Source organism: Carassius gibelio, chromosome B3 (genome assembly GCF_023724105.1).
Source record: "Carassius gibelio isolate Cgi1373 ecotype wild population from Czech Republic chromosome B3, carGib1.2-hapl.c, whole genome shotgun sequence".
Classification (NCBI taxonomy): domain Eukaryota; kingdom Metazoa; phylum Chordata; class Actinopteri; order Cypriniformes; family Cyprinidae; genus Carassius; species Carassius gibelio.
Genome location: NC_068398.1, coordinates 17,048,394 through 17,074,207, shown reverse-complemented (window position 1 = coordinate 17,074,207; position 25,814 = coordinate 17,048,394). Strand labels below are relative to the sequence as shown.

The 25,814-nt window shown below is 38.4% G+C and overlaps 2 protein-coding genes across 4 annotated transcripts; one reads left to right on the top strand and one right to left on the bottom strand.

Annotated features, from left to right (window-relative positions):
* Positions 1-3,247: 3,247 nt before the first annotated feature.
* gng13b (guanine nucleotide binding protein (G protein), gamma 13b) lies at positions 3,248-9,116 on the bottom strand. Its single transcript, XM_052551809.1, has 3 exons — positions 8,719-9,116; positions 6,291-6,423; positions 3,248-4,484 (listed from the first exon to the last, which is right to left on the bottom strand). Exons 2-3 carry the CDS (start codon positions 6,386-6,388, stop codon positions 4,379-4,381), a joined length of 204 nt encoding a protein of 67 aa, XP_052407769.1. The 5' UTR covers positions 6,389-6,423; positions 8,719-9,116; the 3' UTR covers positions 3,248-4,378.
* Positions 9,117-15,284: 6,168 nt separating this feature from the next.
* LOC127952902 (E3 ubiquitin-protein ligase TRAF7) lies at positions 15,285-25,808 on the top strand. 3 transcript variants are annotated; one of them, XM_052551799.1, is made up of 21 exons: positions 15,285-15,439; positions 16,196-16,328; positions 16,438-16,495; positions 16,601-16,683; positions 17,850-17,966; positions 18,091-18,183; positions 18,458-18,491; positions 19,270-19,453; positions 19,578-19,712; positions 19,810-20,027; positions 20,121-20,194; positions 20,291-20,339; positions 20,427-20,554; positions 20,648-20,730; positions 20,941-20,980; positions 21,068-21,184; positions 21,538-21,660; positions 22,849-22,968; positions 23,080-23,211; positions 23,295-23,414; positions 24,140-25,808. In XM_052551799.1, exons 3-21 carry the CDS (start codon positions 16,444-16,446, stop codon positions 24,152-24,154), a joined length of 1,917 nt encoding a protein of 638 aa, XP_052407759.1. In that variant the 5' UTR covers positions 15,285-15,439; positions 16,196-16,328; positions 16,438-16,443; the 3' UTR covers positions 24,155-25,808. The 3 variants fall into 3 exon arrangements, with proteins under 3 accessions (XP_052407759.1, XP_052407757.1, XP_052407758.1); XM_052551797.1 differs by having other exon boundaries at positions 16,598-16,683; XM_052551798.1 differs by lacking the exon at positions 15,285-15,439 and adding an exon at positions 15,497-15,909 and having other exon boundaries at positions 16,598-16,683.
* Positions 25,809-25,814: the final 6 nt, after the last annotated feature.

Genomic DNA, 25,814 nt, shown 5'->3' with positions numbered 1-25,814 from the left:
AGCCGATTCCAATTAGCCCAGGGCACGGAAACAGAAGAGCATAGAGGGGAGAGGGAAAAAATGGTCTCCAGTATCTTTGCACTGTCCTCATTTGAGGAAATGAAGCATGGCCTCGGCTTGACCCGTCTCCCTGGGCGCTCAGGCAAATGGAGTGAAGCGTGCAGGTGTTCGGCAGCGCTAAAATATATGTGTAGGTTGACTATCTAAGAGTGCACTGACAGAACTGGAACAGTTGCCTTTGGCAGGGTACAAGAGCCACATTGCAGTGACAGAAATGGCTCATAAATGGCCACACACTGCATGCATGCACTCTGCTTCACATAGATTAAGTCTCAGGAAGCCTACTTGCTCATTGCTGTTGTCAATCTCTCAACCCCAACGCCAGAATGAATGTTTCTTAAGAAGAGTCTTAAACTGAGTCCTACTCTTAAATGATCTACTCATGGAGCCCTGGAAATCAGGTTAATGAGAGATCAGTCGGGGTTACCTATAAGGTATACAGCACATCAGAGACATTAAAGTCTATTCTTTTTCTTACATTTATTTATTATTATTATTTTTTATTATTTGTCCTCTCCAATAATTAAAAAAAGAACGATTATTCATAAAATGATTTGATTAAACCACTTATCTATGATGAACATTTTTAATTTTTTTATGAATATGTATATATATATATATATATATATATATATATATATATATATATATATATATATATATATATATATATATATATATATATATATATATATATATATATACATACATACATCTATACATATATATATATATATATATATATATATATATATATATATATATTCAGGGACAATGTAAAAAATGTCAGAATGACACAGCTGCCATAATATAATAATGAAGAAAAAACATAATTATAAGAAAAGATACAATCTAATCTAACAATCTAATCAAGCACAGTATTCTTGCATAGTCATTTATTATTAGTTCTTTAAAAAAAATGCTGCTTTATTAAATTATGCAACTCCCCAATATTTGTATATATATATATATGTGTGTGTGTGTGTGTGTGTGTAATTCAGTGATATTTACTTCATCATGTTCTTAAGACAAGGTCATGCATGAGCTGAAAGGTTAGATTAGCACTGCCTTGTGGTTAAAAATAAAATTATATTCATACATTTGACACTAAGTCTGTTTAAATGATCACAAACCCTGGTGACCACTATCCTCCTTTGAACCGGACCAATGTGATGTTAAAATACTGTCTGGAGCACACTTTTACACTCTGAGATTGTTTTCTTCTCACAACACATCTTTTTTAGATTCTCAAAGGAGAACAGCAAGAGTGTTTAGAGCAGCAAGTTGTTTTACAAGCCAGAACCCATCATTTATTCTCTCCTGTTATATGTCCATTCACGGTCTATATGCCCCTCTTAACATAAATCCACATTTCAGATCCAGTATTAGGTTCAAATTCATGCATTTGCCGAATTTAGATTAAAGAGGCATTAAGCTTTGCCATAATGCAGCTTCACGGTCATTGTGTCAGAGTAGCACTTTACCTCAGATGTGTACATTTAAGCAGAGGATTGGTCAGTGTGATCCCATATGTATTTAGAAATGGAGATTTGTGGCAGGGCTGAGAGAGTGGATTATTTTGGGCAGATTAGAGTGTCATCTGCTGCGGGTTCAACCAGCGTAGAGAGCAATCATGTGAATGTGTGGCTAGGCAATGGGCATCAGGATTACCAGTCTTAATCTTAGAGAGTGAGCCATTATCCACTGCATTAGTCTCATGGTCCCCAGAACCACTCATGGCATCTGTTTGGTAAAAGGGTGACTGCTGTACGGTCCGATACGCACAGGTCTACTAAGTGCATAAAGATGCATTGGCTTCGATTATAATGCCTGGTGGGGTTTCACTTGCAATACACATAGAGGTCTGGACAGAGTGAAGTCAAAGAATGTAAAAAGAAGAGCTACATTCTTTCCCTTAGTGGGGGAAAAAATGCAGATTCCCTTAGTTGGGAGAAAATGACCCTCATGCGTAACCATTGTTTATAGCTAAAAATGAGCTTGTAATGCTTTTTGCAGTGATTTGGGAATGCATATCAAAAGATGACAGACTGTGCTCATTGTGCTAGTGGTCTTGGTGTAACACAGCTGTGTTATGACTTACTGCTACAAATAGATACCAGATCTGTTAAAAGACAGCCATCTCTTTCATTAGGACGAGAAAAAAAATAAACATCTAAGATTGTTTAGGATTAATTGTATGTATTCCTCATTTGTAAGTTTCCTTTGATAAAAGCATCTACAAAATGTATAAATGTTGCTGTAATATTTGTTATGAAAAGCCCCCAAATGAAGTTCTTTTGACGGCATTATATTACATGTGATGAAAACACTGAATAAACATAAAAAGTGTTTGTAGAAGTCCCTCTATTGTTTTTATTTAAATATGAAAGAAGATAATTCTATGACCTGCCTACAGTCAACAGCAGTCGTTCAATTGAATCGGTCAAGCGGTTCGAAACATTCTTGTTTATTGTCTGATATTTGGAAATGGTTGGTCTGTGTAAACATGCATCTGTTGTGCAGTCCTGCTGTTTTTCAGCATTTCAAGCCATGAGTGTTGTGTTTCTAAGACAAACCATTCAGTCATCTAAAGCTATTTTGCTTCCCTTATTCTGTAGCTTGCAAAAACATAAAGGTGATCATTCAAGCTTTTTCGGCTCTTACAGTAAGAAAACCCCTTACTGTGAACTTTAGGTACAGCGGTACAGAACCCTGCACATGGCTGCTTGCAGAAAAACTGACATTGTGGCCACAAATGAAGAATATGTTCCCACAACTTATTAATTTGTGGCCATGTTTTATTCATTTATTCCATCATTTTGGTTAAACTGTGGCCATGTTGTAGTAATCTGTTACTGGTTTTAATCATGGCACGATTTAACTAAAATGAGGGAACAGATTAGCACAAAGTGGTGATTTCTTTTTTTTATAATTTTTTTTATTAATTAATGAGAACAAACTCTAAATTTATGGCAGCAATAATGTTTTTATTTTCTTTGCATGTCATGTGCAGGGCTCCATAATGGGGTGAAGGGACATGATTAATTATTATTTTTTTAACAGAATTTATTACTGTATTAGTTCATTCTAAAACGAAATTAATGTGTTATATTGTTACTGTAATCAGTAACTGTTATTTTGCCAAACCCATGACACACACCCAATTGAAACACACAAATGACATAAAGCCTGTCTAAAAATCCTCTACTTTATTCGATAAGATGTTTTGTAAAACATTCAATAAAAAATGTAATCGCTTATTGCTTTTTTATTAAACTAGTACTTGATCTTATGCATATTTTCTCAAAGCATTCTCAAATGTAACACACCTCTAGATAATTAGACAGGTTTCTACTGTTTGAATATATAAAAACATGAACAAATCAAAAGTCATAAATTAACCCCACATCCTTGCCATAAGTGCAGATTGAGCTATTAATCTAAGAAAAAAAGAAGCCTTGGCCAGTGCACAACCTCTCCGTTTGCATATCCATTCAATGTTTAAGGGTGCTGATGGTTTACTTGTCCCTCACAACACACATACATTCTTTTTAAGGAAATTGTGTACAAGGCAGTATTCGATGGTGAACTGGCAAGATGCAATTTTTTTTAAATCCTTTAGCTTTCAAGGAAGGAAGGGTGCAGTTGAACAACAGCAGGTCCATTGTAGCTTCTAAAGCAGTCAGCGCCGACAGCTTCGGTAGTGAATCAAACCATAAATAAATAAATTAATGCTCATAAATAAGTTAATAAATTAAAATGATCTGTACATGTTTAAAAATGGTCTGTAAGTGAGAGTGCTGAGTGTGGTGTAAATAGTGCACGGGCCTGCAGGAGAACTGAACATGCTGCATAACAGAGGGAAACTCACAGATTTGCTGCCTTTGCCTTTTTTGAGCCATTCTTTTGCCATTGCATTTCGCCTCTGTCATGCGGTATGTTGTCTAACAGGCCTTTTCTGGCATTTCCATGTCGACACTACATGCTTGAACTCAAGATCAAGCATGCAAGCAGCGGCGACAACACTGAAGTCGACCAGGCAAGAGAAATTCCACTAACTGCATATAAAGATATATCGATGGTTATAAATATCATAGTTACGCATGTCAAAGTGTCAAATTCTGCAAGTGACTATATAGAGCTAATGTGTGTGTGAGTGTGTTTTTTAGTTGTGCAGTGGATGCTAAACTGCGGTACATTCATGGTGAGGGAATGAAACAGAAAGAGCAAGCGCCGTGTGATCCTGTCAGGCTGGTGGAGGCTCAGACGGAGAGCTGGGGCGACCGCTGCTGCTGCTGCTGCTGCTGCTGCTTCTCTTTTATAGAAGCACACACTTGCCCTTCTCCACCCATGGATTGTTCTTCATCAGCTCAGGATTCAGGAAAGGGTCCTCAGGCACACACTCCTCGATCCACTTCACCAGGCTGAGGAGAGAAAGAAAGACACAATGATAAGTGCGTGATCTATTTAAAGTAACAAGCCTTGCATTTGAGTACTATTTAGGTGTGACTTTGAACATGGATGCTGAGTGTTAAGGAATCAGGGCCATGCAAGATCGCACCCATGTTGAACGAATGATAAATGAGGGTGATAATCGCATAACTTCTTTGCTGAAGCACCATCCATCAAGGGCGATTAATAGAAATGGTGTGTCAAAGACGAGAGGGATATTCTTAGACTCCATCCAAACCCAGATGCAATTAAGTCATCATGACCCAACATTATGTCTCCACAAGTGCTTATTCAGCTAAACTGCACAATAACACTGAAGGAACCAGTATGCTGGAGTAAACTGGGCTTTGCACTACTGGCCGGTAGGTCATTTCTAAAAGAGAAATTACTATGGTGAATATTTCAGGAAGAGAGCCCTGGGACGCAGGGAAATGAGATGTCACTGTAATGTGACAGTGGAGGGTGTGACTAAGAGCCACGCTTGCTCTCAAATTGGAGAGTAAAGCACCAGAGATCTGAGAGCATTAGCTTTGTCCTGAACTATCACCAAGAGGACCTGGCCTCTGGGCAGCCTAATTTGTGACACGAGGTGAACCTGAAAATTCAGAAATAACTGCAGTGAGTTCATGGTGGCATAAGGGTTATTCAATCAGGAAACAGATCCACTGACAAACCTGATTACACTCCACAACAGGAACTATGAGCTATGGGGAGTGGATAAGTTAGGCCAAAAGCACTTTTTTTTTTTTTTTTTTTTTTGCATATTAGACAACTATTTACCAAATGAATAAACAGAGAGACAATAAATACTAACTCAAGCTATTTTATTATTATTATATTAATTATTTACCTGTATTACTTATAGTCACCTCCAGTACTTATCTTAAAGCTACAGCTAAAAATAGTCTGTTACAATAAAAAAGTGGGACAGACAACACAACAATATTAATATATATTGTTTAGGTTTTATGTTGACCATATACACTACCATTCAAATTTGACTACCAGTAAAGACATTTCACATTATAAAAAGATCTCCAATAAATGCTGTGCTTTTGAGTTGTTCTTTTTCTAATCCATTGCGGTTTCCAAATCATATAACAAGCAACTGTTTGCGAAGCAGCCATTCAGCATAAATAAAATGATTTCTGAAGGATCATGTGACGCTGAAGACTGAAATAATGACGGCTGAATATTCAGATTTGCCATCCTTAGAATAAATAGAATTTTTAAATATATAAAATAGAGCATTTCAATTCTATTTTAAATTCTAATTCTGTTTTACAATATTTTTTACATTTTAAACAAATGAATGCAGCTTTGCACTGTAGTTTAAACTGAAATATTGCCCTTTTAAAGTGCACTTTTTTAAAGAGTCACAAAATTGCTCCGATTACCTATAGTCTTAATTAGCATTAGTACGCTAAAAGAGAGAGGTCACAGATTAATATGATAAATTAACATATAGAACTAATATATTGCCAAAACAACCACTGTATAGTTTAGAAGTCATCATTACAAAACATCGACTAGTCAATGCCATTTTTACCATTTACAATCAAGTATTTGTGTAATAAAAGGACAGAATACATGGGTGACGTTCTAATGACTTGCTGTTAGTTTTCTCTGTACGAGATTATGTGACGAAAAGCAACAAAAATAGAAGGAGGGTAGAAGAAGTCATTATCTTCTCTGTTGTGATGTGGGGCGACAGCGTAAAATATATGGGTTGGAACAGAGACTATCACAGTGTGAAGAACAAAAGAGCGCACACTCACTCTGTCACTGTCTTTGAGGATTTCTCCCGTTTGAAGGCCAGCTGGTACTTGAGGCTTTCTACCTCCTTCTTCATCTGGGGCAAGTCCATCTCATCCATGACTGCGGCTTGATGTGGAGCTGATCAAACTAAACCTAAACAAGAAAGAAGACTGGTTTTGCACATTGTGTCCTAAAACAGATGCTTGTACTCAAATTGCTTTAGTGGATCTTTTACATGACTCAGTGATTCTTTCAATAGCCACCCAAAGGAGTTTTTAGACAGGTGAATGTGCAGACTCAAAACGTATATGTAACATAGCCGATTTTGATTTATCTTGAACAGCTGATTTTGCATTAATCGATGAGGTTTGCAATTAATATTCTTGCTAAATAAGCACCTCACGCTATTTGTATGTATAATGACTTATGAATGTGATTTGTATGTAAAAGGATTTATGAATGTGATTTGTATGTATAAGGATTTATGAATGTGATTTGTATGTATAAGGATTTATGAATGTGATTTGTATGCCCATGCTGAACTCTTTGCATATGTTCCATGATAGGAAAATAAACAACGAAACCACTTTTTGTAATGTTTATTCAGTTGCTTTGACTACCATGATCATTTATTTTGGGCTTTTCCAGCAATTATTGGTATATTTGATTCATTAATTACATTGTTCTTTTTTTTATTTGACTGCTCTTGTTTTTTTATTTCACAAAGGTGAAAGTGTATGGTTATAACCCTAAAGTGCTGTTTCCATCTATTCTATACTTTAAAAATATGTTTTATTTAATGCAGTCTAATGTCATAAGGCTAATTCATGCTAAATTTTTGTTAAATAGTTGTCAACACAGCTTAGATTACCGGACAAAACATTTCAACACTGAATATACTGTAACCGCAGATATTCTGTTTTCTCCCCTCCCTATTTTGTTCTGGGATGTACTGTGCATGAATGTATGGCTATCAAAGAAATAAAGATTTCAGTAATTAGATGCTTGTCTAATGCTTCCTTCTCTCTGAGCAGCAGTTAAGGGGTATCAGAGTTTGAGTCTTGAGAGTTTTGGGTGTTGAGAGGAGTCCAGCTTTAGGGCATGTGTGAGCCAGAGAGCAGAGACAGTTCAGCATGCAGGTGTTCTGCTGCCTCTCTACATCCGTCCCATAAAGGCTTTTAAGCACTTCCCAGCAACACCAGCCAGACACTGGAGCCTTGCACTCTAAAAGCTCTGATTTCAGTATCTGGGACTAAACACTCTCAGAGCAGCTGGGAGATTGGGCTGTTTTTCTCAAATCAACGTGATGCTCAGAAATGGTCGGGGGACAAAGATGATTCACAAACTGTAAAACTTCTCACTTCTTTCAAACCATCCATAAATACACCATTCATTGGGTTATAATCAAGAAATACTTTTTAAATGTGACATTGTGCACCAATACAATGGTAGCAGAAATCAGTTATTGCCAGGGGGTAAATACACTGATTTCAGTGCTTCATTGATGCCCTTTACAAAAACACAATCAATAGTGTTCCAGAATATACAGCAGTTTACCGCAATCCATAAACCTTTTTTTTTTCTCCACTCACCCATTAGTCACGAACCAAATATTATTGATGCATCAAATCTTAGATGAAATTAATGAATGATACTATTCATCAGGTTCATGATGTTCATAATATTATGTGTATTCATCAGTACAGTGTGACATTTTAGATGGAGGACCAGGATGAACTTCCCAAGCCAAGTTCTTCATGTAGGTCGATCAGTGATGTAGGTCATCACCACATTGCATCTAAATAGCAAGGATTCAATTTCAGCTTGATTTTTACAAATTATTCAAAATGTAACAATTACTAAACTATAAAGCACTTATGATACATGTAGCCTATGTTGTGTAATAACTGATAAACTGGTGTGGAAAGAACTAAAGAAGAAGAAAATAATTATATCCGACAATAAATGTGATAACACAATTTCTGTAGCTACATGATCATCTGATGAAGACCAGCATGACTTGCTGTATCTCAGTTACCTCCAATGGGTTTATTTAGGTTTCCCAGAGCAGATCAAACTATTAGGAAGCTATATTGCAGGCTGAGGCTGGATTGTAGGCTTCTTAATGCCCCCTTCCTGTAAATATAGGCTACATTTAAATAACCCAATGATTTTATTTTATTTATCCAAAAAAAGAAGGACGGATAAAAGCAGGACGCAGAAAATCGAAGTTTTACGTAACACCGGCAAAATCGCTGGCAGACACAGCGGTGATGGAGGGAGTGGAAAAACAATACGAAAATGCAAAAAAATTAAAAAAATTAAAATGCATGGAAATCGTTAACTAACATTTCACGCTAACATATTAAGTTATGTCAACTGTCATCAAGAGTCAATCATGGAAAAGATGAGATCTATAGGATATGAATTCACATTTGTGTCGCTTACCTCGGTGATGTATCTTTGGGTAAAACCCGAAGCCCGTCTTTGGTGCAGTCTGTTCTTATCTATGGGAAATGTCCTCAGCTTAATCAAAAACACATACGCTTGTGTCTAATTGACGAATAACGACGGACGACTGTGTATCCGATGTAGACAGCCAAAGCAGTGGACGGGGAGACGGAAGCAGCGGCAGAGACGGCTGAAGCGATGCTGAAGAAGTTGCGCTGCTGGCAGTGCTTACAGCCGAGTAAAGTGTTCAGCCGCTGCTGGGCCGATGTAGAGGAGGTGCTGGGGTAAATCTGCCTGGGAGGGGGGAATCGGAGGGCGGTTATATGCTGTTGATGTGTTGAAGTCTAAATGCCTCTTCTAATGTTGGAGACAAAAGGACGCCCGATATCCCGTTGCCTATTTTGCTAGAATTCTCACTGCAGTGTTTAGATTTCCCAGAAGCGTTTGCTTCTACTGGTACGTTTAGTCCACTATCTGTGCCCTAAATATGGACAGATTGGGCTCCAATTTGAGATTAAGCGTTTTTAAGTAAGCATTAAATTTTTCCTCTGTGCAATTTATTTATGTCGTGGTGTTTTATTAAATAACAAAGCAAATGTGCTTTTCGGAAAAGCCTATCGCACGAATCACTTGCTTAAAAAACTGTTCTGTAAACAAGAAAAAATCGGCCAGTTGTTTTTTTCTTTTCTCTCCGCCAGATAAAATAGTTCCAGTCAAAACATCAAGCTTTGCTTGTTGCCAAGCAACACCTAGTCTGAAGGGCGGACTAGAACGGTGTGTATTTTGACCAATGCTCTATATAATGATATAAGATATAGATCGGTGAATTGGACGCGGATTCGCCGAGCTTTTTCTGCTCAAAGCGTTCTGTAATCCGCTCCGGGGTTTTAATGTCCCGCGAAACAGCGCTTGCTCCAAACCGTGCTGGAGCGATAAGAAATGCTGAAAATAATAGACTTTCAAAGGCTTTTGGCTGTGGTCAAGATCGTTTAAGGAATACAAACAGTGAACTTAGTAAATATGAACAATGTTGGAATGCCACTTATTAAACACATTTAAATTTACACTACCCAGGCAGCAGCTATAGTGTCGCCCAGACTCTGAAATCCATGCGGGCCAGATGATCTGGTCCAACACTTGTTGATAGCCTACACTTATATGAGATATATATATTAAATGAATGTGTTCAATTGATTTAACAAACCCTGTCTTTATCCAACTAAGCTACACATTAATAAACGTGTAATAGGATGGTTTAGTGATATTTGTTGGCCAACACGTTAGCCTCACCTTGATCCCTTGAAAAAAAAAAAAACATTACAACTTATTCCTTAAAAGCGGGAAGTATCCTAAACCTATGACGAGACTTCCGGTTCATTAGCTTCTACAAGGAAATAACAAGAAGAATAAAACGTGCAGTAAACGGTAAAATTGTTTGCACTGGTCTGTTCATAATTAAGATAATAAATTAAAATAACAAGGTAATACACACCAATTTGCAATATCAAGCAACAAAAAGACCTGTTTTGTACAGCTAATAATACAGCCAATCCAATAAATTTTACCTATCAAAATAAGATTGATAGGATTGTTTTATTGGCTTTTGGATTTTTGGACAAGTGAACACAACTTTCATGAATTTTGAAGCTGAAATACAGTCGGCAGAAGTGAAAAAGTTAAATGCAGGCTTTAAAACTGTTGCATGACCTCATCGTCAGCATTGCTTATAAACACAAAGAGGCAGAGTTTTCATGTTTGGTCTGATGATGTTTAATGTACCAAACAACAAATGTATTCCCATTTTCCCACAGCGACTGCTTTTTTTGTTTTACAAGCAAAACAAATAAAACACATATAGGTGTATTACTGATGTACAATATGTAGTAGAATAAAATTTGATCTACAAAAATATATCATCCCTACAGCACTTGAGTATTCATATTGGAGAGCTGCTGGATGAATTTTGAGGGAAATTGTATATATAGGCCTACATCATTTGCCCACGTGTCTCACGTCATATCCGTACATTCAAGAAAAGTATGCCTCTGGCTGTGAACAGTGTGAGGCTGTTTGTTGTCACAAGTTCAGCAAATGAGGAAAAATTGGCCATAGAACATTACAAAATAAGGAATCACCAATTTAAAAAACAAAACAAGAAAATGGTATATATTTGAATCATCCTCTCTGATAAGATGACCTGTATCCATTTGTACACTGGTGCATCCAACCTCATGTATCCAAGCACAGCAGAGCAACACCTAAAATAATGTTCTTCTGTAAAACACTTGCAGTTTTATATTATATTTATATAACTGCATAGGGCCAAACATTACACTATAAATGATTTAGACTATGTGTTGTTTAATACTGTTCATTTATATGAAACAGAAACATAACATATTTGAGCTATAGTTTGTTTGAATAATGTTCCAAATGCTTTTGCACTCAATTTGGCATAAACCAGAAATCACTGACAATAATATTCTATCAATGGTGGAAGGGCAGTAAACTGCTCACATGGAGATTTAAAAGTTTGCCTGTTGGCTTATACAAGGGCATCTGTCATCTGCTCATCTCAAAGCAGCACTCATGTCAGTCTTGTGATATCACACCCAAGAGCAACATCAGGAGGTGTAAGATGAGGAGAGCTGCCTGCGGGACAGCAGGGGCAGCAGATCAGTTGAGCCCCCCTTTGTTAGACCACTGCCACCATGCAATGCATTTTTGGCTAATGCTAAAAAAAAAAAAAAAAAAAAAGGATGTCTTGAAAGGGGCTTTGGTGAAAGTCAGGCAAAAACATCGGCAACCAATGGCTGTTTCATAAAACACAGCAAGAAAAAAAATCTTTTCACTACAGAATCCATCTAAATGAGAACTGCTTGTATTACTAACTAAACAAAATCTGGTCGATAGTGTGAAGATGGAGAACAAAGTGAAACCAAAGAGAACCACGGCTAAAATACTATAGACAAAACATAAGATAAATACAATTTAAAATAGTATTACCATATGCTAAATATAGGCATGATAAGATTAATGGTGTACCAGATTGTACAAACTCACAATTCTAGAGGGATTAAATGATATTCTGAGAGTTGATTGCAAACCTCCAGTATAATCTGTATCAGATCACAGTACTAGAACACCAAACTTATTATCAAATGCCATGACCAAACTGCGAGAAGTCATATTTTTATTCAAACTGACTGCTTTTTAAGTGTATTCAATAAATTTTATCAGTATAAGTTAACATTGCTGCATTTAGACAATGCATTAACCAGTTTGAATTAGCTTTTTCTGATATTTGTCTTTCACAAACAGAAACAGACTAATAGCTGACCAGTTCTCCCTTCAGCCATTTACTTCCTAACTTTAGCACATCCTATTTTTATTCCATCCATCATTTATTAAATGGCATATGGGAACAATGAAGCACTGCTCTGAATACACTTAATGGATCCTGAATGAAGAACTTCCTGCAATGGTTTGCCAATGGGGTCAAGCTTTTGATGGGTCCGTTGGCTATTCTTTGGCTTAAAAGTATAAAAGGGTAACTTCAGTGGCAGGTAGGACAACAGTTCATAGAGGCAGTGATGCTTCATTAAAGAGAATTTACACAGATTCCCTTTAATAGCCTGGGACCACATTCTGAAGATAAAGACACGTTCCATGTGTCCTAAATTGATGGGTGTCCATGAGAAACTGCCATTAGTGCTTCAACACAAAGAGCAAATGCAAGGAGCCGTAAGCTACTCTAATGGAGGTTGCAGCTGAAATGAATCAAGACCGTTGCAGTCCAATACATTTTATATTCACAACATTTCTGCATTAATTCTGGACCTTAAGTGGTTTACCTGTGGCTCTGAGAGCAGCATAATGCATCTCCAGCCAGGTGAATGCAGGCCAAATCACAAATCTCTGCTCAAATGTGCATGACAATAAAGGTGCCAAAATATCATTATCATTTTATACATTTCAGTGGATACAATTATACATTACTATACAATTCCCAAAATACTACAATACAATATGTGACAGAAACATTTAGAGAGTACTGCACATGAAGAAATCTGTAAATGCATGTCAGAATTTACAGTAAGAATCTGCTGGAAATTCAATATTTAGATTAGTTTGTTTCTTCATTACATCATTTGCTCACCAATGGATCCTCTGCAGTGAATGGGTGGCTTTAGAATGAGAGTCCAAAGATGATAAAAACACAAAATATCCACAACATGACCCCAGTCCATCAACTAACATCTTGTGGAAAACTGTGTTTGTAAGAAACAAATCCAGCATTAACTTTAAACCATCATTTCCGGCCAAAACACAAGTATATAATCCATAATTAAGCTTCCTCCAGTAAAAAAAAAAAGTTCATCCCTTGTTGTTCTCTCACATCAAAAACCACTGAACTGTTTTTGCTTCATACCTATTTCAGTTCAATTCAGTTCAAGTTTATCTGTATAGTGCTTTTCACGATGCAAAAATATATTTAGTAAAAGCTTATCAGTGGTGACCATATCAAGTGGATGTCCATTATGGCAGAAATGTACTGTAAAAATCAAGCTGTTAGTTAATGTCATGTAATGCAAAATTTGGTAGTTTATGTTGTTTTGGGGTTGGCATCATCTGATGTCTTCTGGGGGGGTTGGCATGATCTCTTCTCAGGTGTTTGGTATTTGTAAGGGCTGGATTCAAGGTAAAAGATAAAAATTAGCGTAGCTGCTATTCCAACTAAGCAAAAAATAATGCACCAAGTAAAAGAATGAAAATGTGCATTTGATCAGATGTTACTGTACAAGGTTATTGAGATGTGTTATGTGAATGCTTGGCTGATGTGTCCTTAATCTAGATTTAAACAGACAGAGTGTTTTTGAACCCCGAACATTATCAGTAAAGCTTCCAGAGTTTGGGAGCCAAATATAATAAAGCTCTAAGGAAGGGAAAGGAGGAAATGTGTGGCTAAGTTTTGTGTCCCATACTTGGAATTTGTGCTCTGCATTTAACCCATCCAAGTGCATACACACAGCAGTGAGAAGTGAACGAACATGCACACACTGTGAACACACACGGTAACAGGAAGAGGGATGGATTTTAGCGTGACAGAAGACTAGTTAGATATGCAGGAGCTCAACTATTTAGGGCCATAAAAGTAAGTAGTTATATTTGATACTGATACGTTACTTAATAAGTAGCCAGTGAAGAGAATATAAAATTGGGGTAATTTTATCATATTTTCTTGACCTGGTAAGTACTCTACAACAGCTGCATTTTGGACTACTTGTAGCTTGTTTATTGAAGATGCTGGACAACCACCTAGAAGTGTGTTACAATAGTCCAGTCCAAAGGTCATGATTGCATGAACTAGCTTTTCTGCATCAGAAACAGATAACATGTTTCGTAGCTTGGCAATGTTTCTAAGATGGAAGAATGCTGTTTTTGTAACATGGGAAATGGGATTTTCAAAAGACAAGTTGCTGTCTAATATAACACCCAGATTTTTGTCTGTAAGAGGAAGTAACAGTACATCTGTCTGACTTTTTCACTGGAGTAAGCAATACTATGGATAGAAGACTTGTACTTTAGCTGGAAGCAACAGTTTTAAGTAAATAGCTTCTTGATGGATTTGTTTTCTTGCATACACACAGCTTTTTGCTAAACAAGATGTTAATTGATGGCCTGGAGTCGTGTGGATTATTTGTGGATTATTTTATCAGCAGTTTGGACTCTCATTCTGATGGCTCCCATTCACCACAGAGGAGCCCCTGGTGAGCAAGTTATGTAATGAAAAACTCATCAACATCTTGAAATAGGCTAAGGTTTTTTATTGGGGGGGGGGGGGGGGGGGTTTAATCAACATCTAGAGACAACAGCATAAATTAAAGGTGGCACTCAAGGTATTATTGTCTAAATTATAGTGATACACCTATAATTGCTGTCAGACTTTACTGATCTGCTGAGTTAATGTGACTTACAGGGGAGTTTAATTCATGTCCAGACTTAGGATCTGAGCAAACAGCACCCTCTTCCGTTTAGCTAATTAACTCAATATGGTGGAATTATAATGTAAATAGAAATGTAGGTCCAGAATAGTCTGACAGACATTCATTCAATAATATGAAGCTATTAGGCTATATTACAAAAAGCGTAAAGTGACATTAGACACGTGCATGTTGACATGGAGCAAGTCAAGTGAATGAATCTTTTAAGTATATGAATCAGTGTTTTGAACAAACATTTCAAGGATTATGAATCATTCTCGTTCACTTCCATGCACTGGCTCATATTTTCCTTCTTGGAGCCTCTACTTTAAAGCTGGTGCTTGCTTTGGTGGTCTCACTCATTTAAAGGCATACAGAAAGAAGAGTGAACTTTTAATAAGACTTGCACGATTCAGCGAATCGAGTCCAATCACTCATTTATAACACAAAATATTCGACTCACAAAAATAAATCAAAATTCCCACCACTAATGTAAACATTTGACTCTCGCACTGATCTGGAAAATTACCCAGTAAAAAACATGGTACAACCATATTGGTCTCATCATCTTGAAAACTGAATAGTCCTCGGTCGAATCCGGGAACTTGTTGTTGTCAGTTCCCGACAGTGAGGCGTATTTGCTGTATCCGCACTTCATTACCCACAATCCTCTGTCATATGCGTCTGGGGTGTGTGAGAAAGAGACATCTGCAGACTTTGATTTAGCACCAATGGTGAGAATCTACCTTATTTGTCTAAATAGGCATACGAGATGTATTTTATGTCTTTTGTAGCTAACCTAGAGGTTTATCTTGCTACATTTCGTTAAGCTAAATCTGGTGTTTTATTAAAGCTGTTCGACAAACCAACTTCGTCAGCTAGCCAACATAGCTAGCCAGCTCACTCCAGACACGCGAATCACTAGTACACGGTCAAACCGATCTGTTTGTTTGTCTTTTAGCATATTATACCGTTTTAACATAATGCGCTAAAGACGTTTTAATATCCGTTTTATCTAACTGGCCTTTTTTATTTAACAATTTCCACATTTTAGCAATCATCCGCGAACAAAATCTTGGCTGTCTCTCAAAACGCTGCGTACTTTAACAGCATGTTTATCTGTAGGGTTACGTTAGTGCTACGTTTGAACACTTTGAATCTCACCAGTTGTGAGACACGAGGAAAGCTAAAGCATTAATCTTGTGTTGCTAACATACATACATACGTCAGTGTTTATTCTGACACATGAAACGTTTTGATTTGTTTTGTTTTGACGTTCATGGACAATATTTTTCTTAAGATTTTAGGTTATGGGTTACATTTGATAAGAACGTCAAAATGAGAGTGCATTGGGTTCTGTAGCAAGTCAGCATGTCTTACACCATTTTTCATCACATTGTTGTACTAGCTTATTTTAAACAGTCCTGTGGTTTGAAATCTATCTATCTATAAAATGCCTGAGATGTGACTTTTCCCCTCTTTTTCTACAGGCTGCAGCAGGTATTTTCTACAGGGCTTGGCAGTATTTTGAGCTGTAGTGAAGAATCGCGCTTCAGTCGTTTCTCAGGAGCGTCTGTGTTAGGTGCCACTATCACCGATCCTTCACCCGTCATCAGCATCCGGGTAAGTACAAATGTTTATTTACGTTTATTTACGTTATTACAAATTATCCAGAGACTTCAGTAGCAAAAAATTCCCTTTGTTTTCTTATTTCATATTACTATGTATGCAGACCAGAATGGAAGCTAGTTTTGCATCCACGTTTCCAGCAGTCCCTCAAGTAGCGAAAGGTCAGTATTATCTATTTGGCTATTCAGCACTGATTGTACAGAAATCCTTTTTGTCTAGCAACAAGGTTCAATCATTTGTTTGCAACTGCTCTTTCATTTCAGCAGAAACCAATTACAAACAGCACCGCAGAACCCCTTCCACCTCCAGCACTCTGACCTACTCCCCTCGAGACGACGACGATGGCATGGTAATCACCACGCCGTCCCTTTTCAGAACAGCCAATCACATTTACATATAGAGGAATGGAAATCAGACACCTCAGAGTTTGGTCCCATGAAGTACATAATAGCAAGCTTTCGGAGTAGCTTATTTGCTCTTTGGGCAGCTTTTTGATAAATTGCTTTGCTGATTTTGGTTTTCTGAGTGTTTATGAGAGAGTGTCAAACCATACTGTTTTTATTTTTTTATATGTATTTGCCACACAGCCACGGCATGAATATTTACAAAGACGTAGACCGTTCTTGTGGCTTTTAATGCCTGACTAGAATTAGCATAATTAGATCTTTATAATCAGATTTGTTTTTCACCAAATTTATGTAAATCAGAAGACCGTTATCAGCAGGTGTTTTCCTCTAGTCGATTATTTTGGACGTTCACAGGAAATCCCATATGTGAGATGAGCTGAGGTAGTTGAATCAGAATACTGTTGATTTTGGTCACTGAGATGACATGCTCTCTTGATTACAGCGAGCTCAAAGGTATTTTTATAGGATGGGGTTTGTCTAGGAGGGAGTGTGTCTGATTCAGTGTTTTTTTTGTGATGCTCAGTGGGGTATTCCAGAAAGCACACTTACTTAATCACATAAACCAACTTAATTACAGAAACCCAGAACTCTTGATCCAGACCTTTCTGAAATGTAGTTATAAGTTAAAAAGCGCAGCCGAGAGTAAGTTCAGACTCAGAGAACGTTCACGGTGAACACACACACACACACACACACACACACACACACACACACACACACACACAAAAAACACTTGTGGAAGGAGATCAACCGTATGTGAGATGAGAATAAAATCAATGATAGTACAATTAAATAAACGTTGTTATATTAGTGCTCTAAAATGAAAAACAATATATTAACTGTAATTTAATGTTGTGTGAAATCTGTCATCAGTGCACTGAATACTTCTGAAGTAAACTAACCCTGAAACATAGACTGCTCTGGAGAAACTTACAACTTACAAAATAAGTTGCTATGTCAGCTTGCATATCCTGAAAGTTGAGGTTATCTGTTTACTTGTACTTAAACTTATCCGGTATGTCACCTAAATGCTTTCTGGAATACCCCCAAATGACATTTAAATGACCTTTAAACAGTGTTTCGATGCAAAATATCTCTGTCCCTGCAGCCGCCCATTAGTACCCCTCGTCGCTCTGACTCTGCCATCTCGATTCGCTCTCTGCACTCCGAGTCCAACATGTCGCTGCGCTCCACCTTTTCCCTGCACGAGGAAGAGGAAGACACGGTGAGTGTCAGCAGTCTTCTGTTTCCTATTCAGGAGTTGATCTAGTGTAGTGACGCAAAAGACTGACAGACCTACACATGTGTCCAGCGCGAGATTGACTTTCTCTCTCTGGTTTACTTCCCAGGAGCCACAGGTGTTTGCGGAGCAGCCCTCCATTAAGCTTTGTTGCCAGCTGTGCTGCAGCGTGTTCAAGGACCCCGTCATCACCACCTGCGGAGTGAGTCAGCCAGCCGTCCCCTCACCTCTCCCTCAGGATAGGGCTGCCCGTCATGTTCTGGTTTTAGTTCATGTATTGATTTCCTGTCAGCTTGGGCCGTGAACAGCACGCCTCATTGACCTGTTTCCTAAGGCACTGTCAGGCTGTTGGACACCACAGTACAAGTGTCTGTTGAGAGATGAATTACACTTAAAATAGCTGAGTAGATGAAAATGTAAATTCAGCTTTTATTCGCTCTGATTGTGCTCCCTTTTCTCTTCCTTTTTCACTTCAGCACACATTCTGCAGGCGATGTGCCTTGACCTCAGGTAAGGAGAGCATTTTTTTTTACTCTAAACATTTGTCTTGCTTTCACCTTTCCCATGATGACCAGTTCTGCCAGTAGTGAGGAAGCAACCACCAAAAAAAAAAAAAAGAGAAAAAAACTAAAAATGAACATGAATTTGACTAACTGCATTATACTTTTGGTCAAAGATTCTTTCGCGATGTTGTTGTGAGTTCTACTGGGATCATGAAGTGAAAATCTGATATGATCTGATATCTACTGCACAAGACATCTGTTGTCACTCATCTATCAAAAGTGGAAAACTTACCATCTAGAACTGCATGTGGCCATACATGTATAATATATTTTTTATATTAAATAATTTATATAAAATTTTTTGAGGTTAATCATTTTAAATTCACAGAGAAAAAAACAATCGTTAATTAAAAAATAATGCGTAAAAGGTTGTTTAAAATGTTTTTATTTTTTTATAATATTTTAATTTTTTGCTTTGCTTGCTGTTATGGGGTGTAGAGTATAGACTTTTTTTCTAAAGGAAGAAAAGCAAAAATGTGAGCTTAAATGTGAATGAAAATGAGGGGGTCTGAATACTTACTGAAATATATTTGAATATTTATTTATTTATTTTTTTTGCTCGACATTGACATAAGAGGCTCAAAGTTAATTTTGGATCAAGTGCAGGTCTCTAGCTCAGTTCCTCTTTCATTTCCTCTCCCTGCTCAATTTCATGCCCTTGGTCTGAGTGAGGTTTTCGACATACAGTAGTATTTGTGTTTTGCCAATAACCTGTGTTTCTACAGAGAAATGCCCCGTGGACAATTCCAAGCTCACAGTGGTGGTGAATAACATAGCGGTGGCCGAGCAAATCGGAGAGCTGTTCATCCACTGCAAGTACGGCTGTCACCCAGCTGCCTCGGGCAAACCCGGTGCCTTTGAGGTTGACCCACTTGGCTGTCCTTTCACCATCAAGCTTAGCACCAGGAAGTGAGTCCACCGGTTCACTGGAATTCACAATATCAGCGTTTCATTTCTATTGTTGCGACATAGTCATGAGTCATGCAGAGGGAGTGTAATGACTTAGTATTGTGTGTGTGTGTGTGTGTGACAGAGATCATGAAGTAAGCTGTGACTACAGACCTGTTCGCTGTCCCAACAACCCCAACTGCCCTCCATTGCTCACCATGAACCTGGAGGCCCACCTGAAAGAGTGTGAACACATTAAGTGCCCTCACTCTAAATACGGGTATGGACATTTGGAAAAGCAAACAATCTTTTCTCCCCGCTCATAGATAAGGAGATAAAACAGCCTTGAACTGATCTCTTCTGATTTTTTTTTCCAGTTGCACCTTCATTGGGAATCAGGACACGTATGAGACGCACCTGGAGGTGTGTAAGTTCGAGGGGCTGAAGGAGTTTCTCCAGCAGACGGATGACAGATTCCATGAGATGCAGGTGACGCTGGCGCAGAAGGACCAGGACATCTCGTTCCTGCGCTCCATGCTGGGCAAACTCTCTGAGAAACTAGACCAGCTGGAGAAGAACTTGGAGCTCAAGTTCGGTGAGGAAACTAACTCTTAATTACTTGCCGTTTTTAGGCCAAAGCATGCACGGATGTTGATTTTGTTGGGCTTTTCTTGTGCTAATGTGGCAGATGTGCTGGATGAGAACCAGAGTAAGCTCAGTGAAGATCTGATGGAGTTCAGACGAGATGCTTCCATGCTGAATGTTTGTCTATTTTAAACTCTAGTTTTCACCAAATTAAGATGTACAACTGTGGTGATTTAGTTTTAAGAGCCTTCTAACCCATCCCTCCTTCTGCAGGATGAACTGTCTCACATCAATGCCAGGCTCAATATGGGTATACTGGGCTGTGAGTGTCTCTTCCTTTCCTCTTTCAGCTTTCTGTGAGGATAATGAGATGCTATGTCATTGTCTGACTGTATGAAATGTTTTGCAGCCTACGACCCCCAGCAGATCTTCAAATGCAAGGGTACTTTTGTGGGCCACCAGGGTCCGGTGTGGTGTTTGTGTGTCTACTCTACTGGTGATCTCCTCTTCAGTGGCTCATCCGATAAGTCCATCAAGGTAATTTAACCTGCCATCAGCTTTTTTTGTCACTTTGGTTTATGTGCATCCCTCTTTATTTGTATAAAATACCTGTACTTCTCTGCTCCACAGGTTTGGGACACATGCACCACATATAAGTGCCAGAAGACCCTTGAGGGCCATGATGGCATAGTGTTAGCCTTGTGCATTCAGGGGTATGCATTTTGAGGGTCTTGAACTGACATAATAAAATATTGTTATAAATATGAATATAAAGTGTTTATTAATTTTCCAGGATTATCAAAAAATTACACGAACTGTAAAAATAAAATATACAGAAATGGAAGGATTTACAGTGGAAGGGATTGTGAACGTAAAATGGGTTGCAGATGTCGTTTCATGTTCTTTTCTCCTTTCTGTTGCAGGAACAAGCTTTACAGTGGCTCAGCCGACTGCACCATTATTGTGAGTGTTCCCGAAATCAGAGGAATCAAACTGTTCATGACATGGCCAGTGTGGCTCTAATGCGGCCATGTGCTTGTTCTCCTACAGGTCTGGGATATTCAGACCCTGCAGAAAGTGAACACCATCCGGGCACACGACAACCCCGTGTGCACTCTGGTGTCCTCACACAACATGTTATTCAGCGGCTCTCTCAAAGCCATTAAGGTCAGTGGCGTCTGTTGAAGAGATCTACAGATCAAGCAGCTAAGATTGAGCTTTATTCTGCCCCGTTTGCTGATGTGTACGTTAGCTGTTTAGGTGATGTGGAGGGGGTGCGATCCATGCACCAGCGGAGAATAGAAAAGCACAGATTTAAGTTACTGAGGCCCGGGTGGCGCAGAATTAGCTCCACTTGGCTCTGAGAGTCCGTCTGAAGAGCACATGATGAGCTCGTATCACCATGGTGATGTGTGGGAGGAATGAGGGAGTGGAATGAGCTCATCTCTCGGGGACTTTCCAGTTTAAGTATTCTTCAAGTGATTGGACATGTTTCTCTCTCGTTCTCTCTCCCTCTGTAGGTGTGGGACATTGTGGGCACAGAGCTGAAGCTAAAGAAGGAACTAACTGGCTTGAATCACTGGGTTCGAGCTCTGGTGGCTTCTCAGAATCACCTGTACAGCGGGTCTTATCAAACCATAAAGGTTAGAAGTGCTAGACTTTGAACTGCCTCAGGAATGCCCAGATTTCATCATGAAGGACCATATACATATTGATGGCCGGCCTTGTCATCTAGTCATGCTCATAAGTTTACAAATCCCTTTTCTCACAAGTTTACATTCTCCTTGCAGCATCCTAAACATTAAGGTTTATAGTGTAAGGTATTCTGTGATTCTGTCCTAGTTTTTACAAGGCCATATTTCAAGAGTTTCAGATTTGCAGCTGTTCTCATTTGTTGCTTTACTGTTCAGTCTCCCTTGTAATAAGAGAGCAGTTCTCGGAGTTGTTTGTAAAAGCAGATAAGACCAGACCAAAGCTGCTTGCTTTCTCAAGTTGCCTAATTAAGACTCCAGAGATCTCTGACAGGAAGCTGACCTCAGACTGCCACAAATGCTCACAGAGAGAGCACAAATAAAAGGAAATGCTCATCCATCACTATAGCATGCAACAGTGACCACTGCTTATTAGAACACTACAGTATGTGGACTAGTTCTCATTCATTACTTCCATAGTGATTAAAAAAACAAATAATAGAGAGTTAGTTAAAGTAATGAACCAAACTAACTCTCAGATTAATCACATTACAACCTTCAATTTGAACATAGTTTATTCAAAATTAAGGAAAAAAAGGTTAAAAAACTAAAGTGTTGACAGATGGTAATGAGCTACACAAAAGCCCACAAAAGCATTGGGAAAGACGTAATAAAAAAATATTGTGCAATATAAACTATTAACTTATAGTCACTGATCATGAGTACAGAATACAAAATATATTGTTGAATATTGAAATCTATAAAAATATTCAAGTTTTAAATTGAGAGTGTAGGGAGACTGACTTTATTACATCATGTTCCATTTTCTTTTGCCCTCTTCTCATTTCATTTTCATGGAAACAGTGACTTCTCTAATTGGTTGATCCCAGTAGAATCTCTTTACAGGATTATGTATTGTGCTTCTCCACCAGTAATTTGACTATTGATTTTTATATATATATATATATATATAAATATAAATGTGCCAATGTGCATTTAATGCGGACATGTGCTTGTTCTCCTACAGGTTTGGGTTATTAATATCCTGCATATTATTTGTTTATTTGTTTTGTTTTTATCTCCTGTAAAACCTGTCTAGTGTCACTAAATGAAATGGCTTTTTGTGGATTACTCCCTCAGATCTGGGACATCCGTTCTCTGGAGTGTGTCCATGTGCTCCAGACCTCTGGAGGCAGTGTGTACTCCATTGCAGTCACCAATCATCATATAGTTTGTGGCACCTATGAGAACCTCATTCATGTAAGTAGTATTAATTCGAAGAGCTTTAAGTGCAAGGGTAATGACCATGGAAACCTGAAAATGTCAGAACATTGTTAAAATTGTGATTTCTCCTCTTTCCCCGTGAATAAGGTTTGGGACATTGAGTCCAAAGAGCAGGTGCGGACACTGACGGGCCACGTGGGCACCGTGTATGCCCTGGCCGTCATCTCAACCCCTGATCAGACCAAAGTGTTCAGTGCCTCCTATGATCGCTCCCTCAGGGTAAGGACAAGGCTTGGGTTTGTGGTATGTAATCTGGGGATTTGTGCCAGCTCTTTTGGGCACTGATTGTTGTACCTGTGCAGGTGTGGAGCATGGACAACATGATCTGCACCCAGACTCTGCTGCGGCACCAGGGCAGCGTGACGGCGCTCGCTGTGTCCAGAGGAAGACTCTTCTCTGGAGCTGTAGACAGCACTGTAAAGGTCAGAGTTTTCAAACTGTAGCTTGCCAAGATATGGGCTACCTTTTTATACTTTAAATTATGTACTCAACCATTCAAACGTTTCTGGTCGGTAAAACTTTGTTTTTTTTTTAAAAAAGAAGTCTCTTAATACTCAATGAGTCTGCATTTATTTGATCAAATATACAGTGATTTTGTGAAACATTATTACAGTTTTACCGGTTTTATATTTTCAAATGTAATTTATTCCTGTGACGCAAAGCTGAATTTTCAGCATTAAGGTCCTTGCACACAGACTTTTCTAATGCTTTTTTTTTTTTTTTGTATTCGTCATCCTTTCTTATCAAAATGCTGGCCATGTATGCGAAAACCAAACATGATCCAAATTTATGACAGATGAACGTTTTCGGAGGCAGTGTTTAAATGTGATTGAACCAACGTGAGGTCGCATTTTTATTTTTTTTTACGTGTGAAAATTTCAGATGATAATTTTAGACTGTGTGTATTCTTCAGCGTCACATGATCCTCCAGAAATCACTCTAATATGCTGATTGGCTGCTTAAGAAGCATTTCTTAATATCATCAATGTTGGAAACAGCTGCTTAATATTATTTGAATAGAAAATTCAAAAGAAGAGCATTCATTTAAAACAAGATGATTTACACCATTCCTTGAACCCTTTTCTACTGGAATCAGATCTTTCACGCTGTATGAGCTCTGTCAATTTATTCTGTTTTCTCTTCTCAGGTGTGGACGTGCTAAACGTGACTGCTAATCATTATTAGTCGTCAACATGTTGACTAATGTGTCTCAGTCTCCTGGAACTCCGAAACCACGTGGATCTCTGATGCACACATTTATAGTATGAATAAGAATATTATTCAAGAAAACATTACAACATGCATTGGACCGGAAATGTTTTTATTCTGTACGCTATGGACTTGGGCGTCTGTCCCATGTGAATTTTGCAGTAAACTGTTAGACGCCTTGCTTCATGCGCTGGATGGATGTTGCTCGTTTGCTTTCCTCTTACCAGACACCTCTTGACAACAAACAGAACCTCCCAGCGGACAGCCAACGTTCGTCATAAACATGACAACACTGTATTTTATACACCCACGATCGTTTCCTATGAAAGTATGATTTAGATTTGGTAAGACTTCCAGTCTAAGGTCATGTTCCCTGCAGTCCATGGAAAAGTTGCTGCGTCAGTGGCCTCAGCGAGGACTGTTGAACTTTGACCTTCATGAGTTGCAGTCTCACGACTGAGTGAGTGCCTAAGCTTCAGTCTGACGCCAGTGGAGATGCATGGAGCAACCATCATCCCCGGGCTGAATGAAGACCTACACTACACCGACCTGGGCCTGAAACAGCAGAGCATTGTTTTGGACAACACAGTAAACCATGTTTTTATCTCCGATTTGACAGTGCCAACTGAGCGCCCAGAACGGCTCAGATATTTTCTAACTGCCTGTTGATCCGATGCGAACCCTTTGTATGACTCTATAATGACCGACTCATCCATCATGCTTTTGTGTAAATAATGCAGTGTTTCCATACCAAAGGTGCAACTGCTTCATGAGCGCTTCAATGTTTGCCGTGGAAGCCAGATTTTGACCATGCAAATCTAGTAAGTGTTTTATAATGTACTTCATGCTAGTTACTAAACTATTTTGAACTGAGTAACAGTAATTAATTTGATGAGTGTAAAGCACTTAATTCATTATCACAGAGCATCCCAGCGTCACTTTCAAGAAGTAATGAGTTCAGTGGAGGGGAAGGGAACACTGTGTTGCATCAATGTCAAGTTGAGTTCCTCTCTCAGCTTAAACAGTTTAAACAGGAAAAAATCATCAAAAATTAGTCACCTTGTACTCATTTTCATGTCGTCCCAAACCTGTATGACTTGCTTTCTTTTGTGGAATGTATTATTATTTTTTTTTATGAATGTATTTTTCTCCATACAGTGTAAGCTGTGCTAACCGAAATTTGTTCAAAACTTTTGTTCATTGTGAGGGTGGATGAAGTGACACAACTATTTGTGTTTGGGTGAACTGTAAATTTAACCGGAAGTTTTCTAGTTAATGGTCAATGCTAATCTAAGTCAAAAGGCATAAAAACGGCCGCTATTTTGGATATCAGAGTGGCATAGAGCTACTCCGTCCAGCTCTGCACATTTAGGACAAGATTTCAGCAGTTGAAATTGTTTTCCCCTTAAGCTGAGAGAGGATATGAGCTTGAGATTCTGTTGCAACTGAAAACAGTTACATGTATAAAATACAAAACTTTTAATGCTTGTATCGCGTGAACTTGATTAATCAACCTTCACATAATGTGTTGACTCCCTCTAGTGTCCTTAATGCATTTTGAGTTGAGAAATAAATCTGGGAAGGGCTGTGTGGCCCTTTGGTACAAACTTGTT

Coding starts and splice junctions, on each gene's coding strand:
- gng13b (XM_052551809.1), bottom strand. CDS start 6,388: ATGGATGAGATGGACTTGCCCCAGATGAAGAAGGAGGTAGAAAGCCTC. Junction 4,485..6,290: donor TCCTCAAAGACAGTGACAGA/GTGAGTGTGCGC, acceptor TTCTCTCCTCAG/CCTGGTGAAGTGGATCGAGG.
- LOC127952902 (XM_052551797.1), top strand. CDS start 16,444: ATGGAAGCTAGTTTTGCATCCACGTTTCCAGCAGTCCCTCAAGTAGCG. Junction 18,492..19,269: donor GCGATGTGCCTTGACCTCAG/GTAAGGAGAGCA, acceptor GTGTTTCTACAG/AGAAATGCCCCGTGGACAAT. Junction 23,212..23,294: donor CCTATGATCGCTCCCTCAGG/GTAAGGACAAGG, acceptor GTACCTGTGCAG/GTGTGGAGCATGGACAACAT.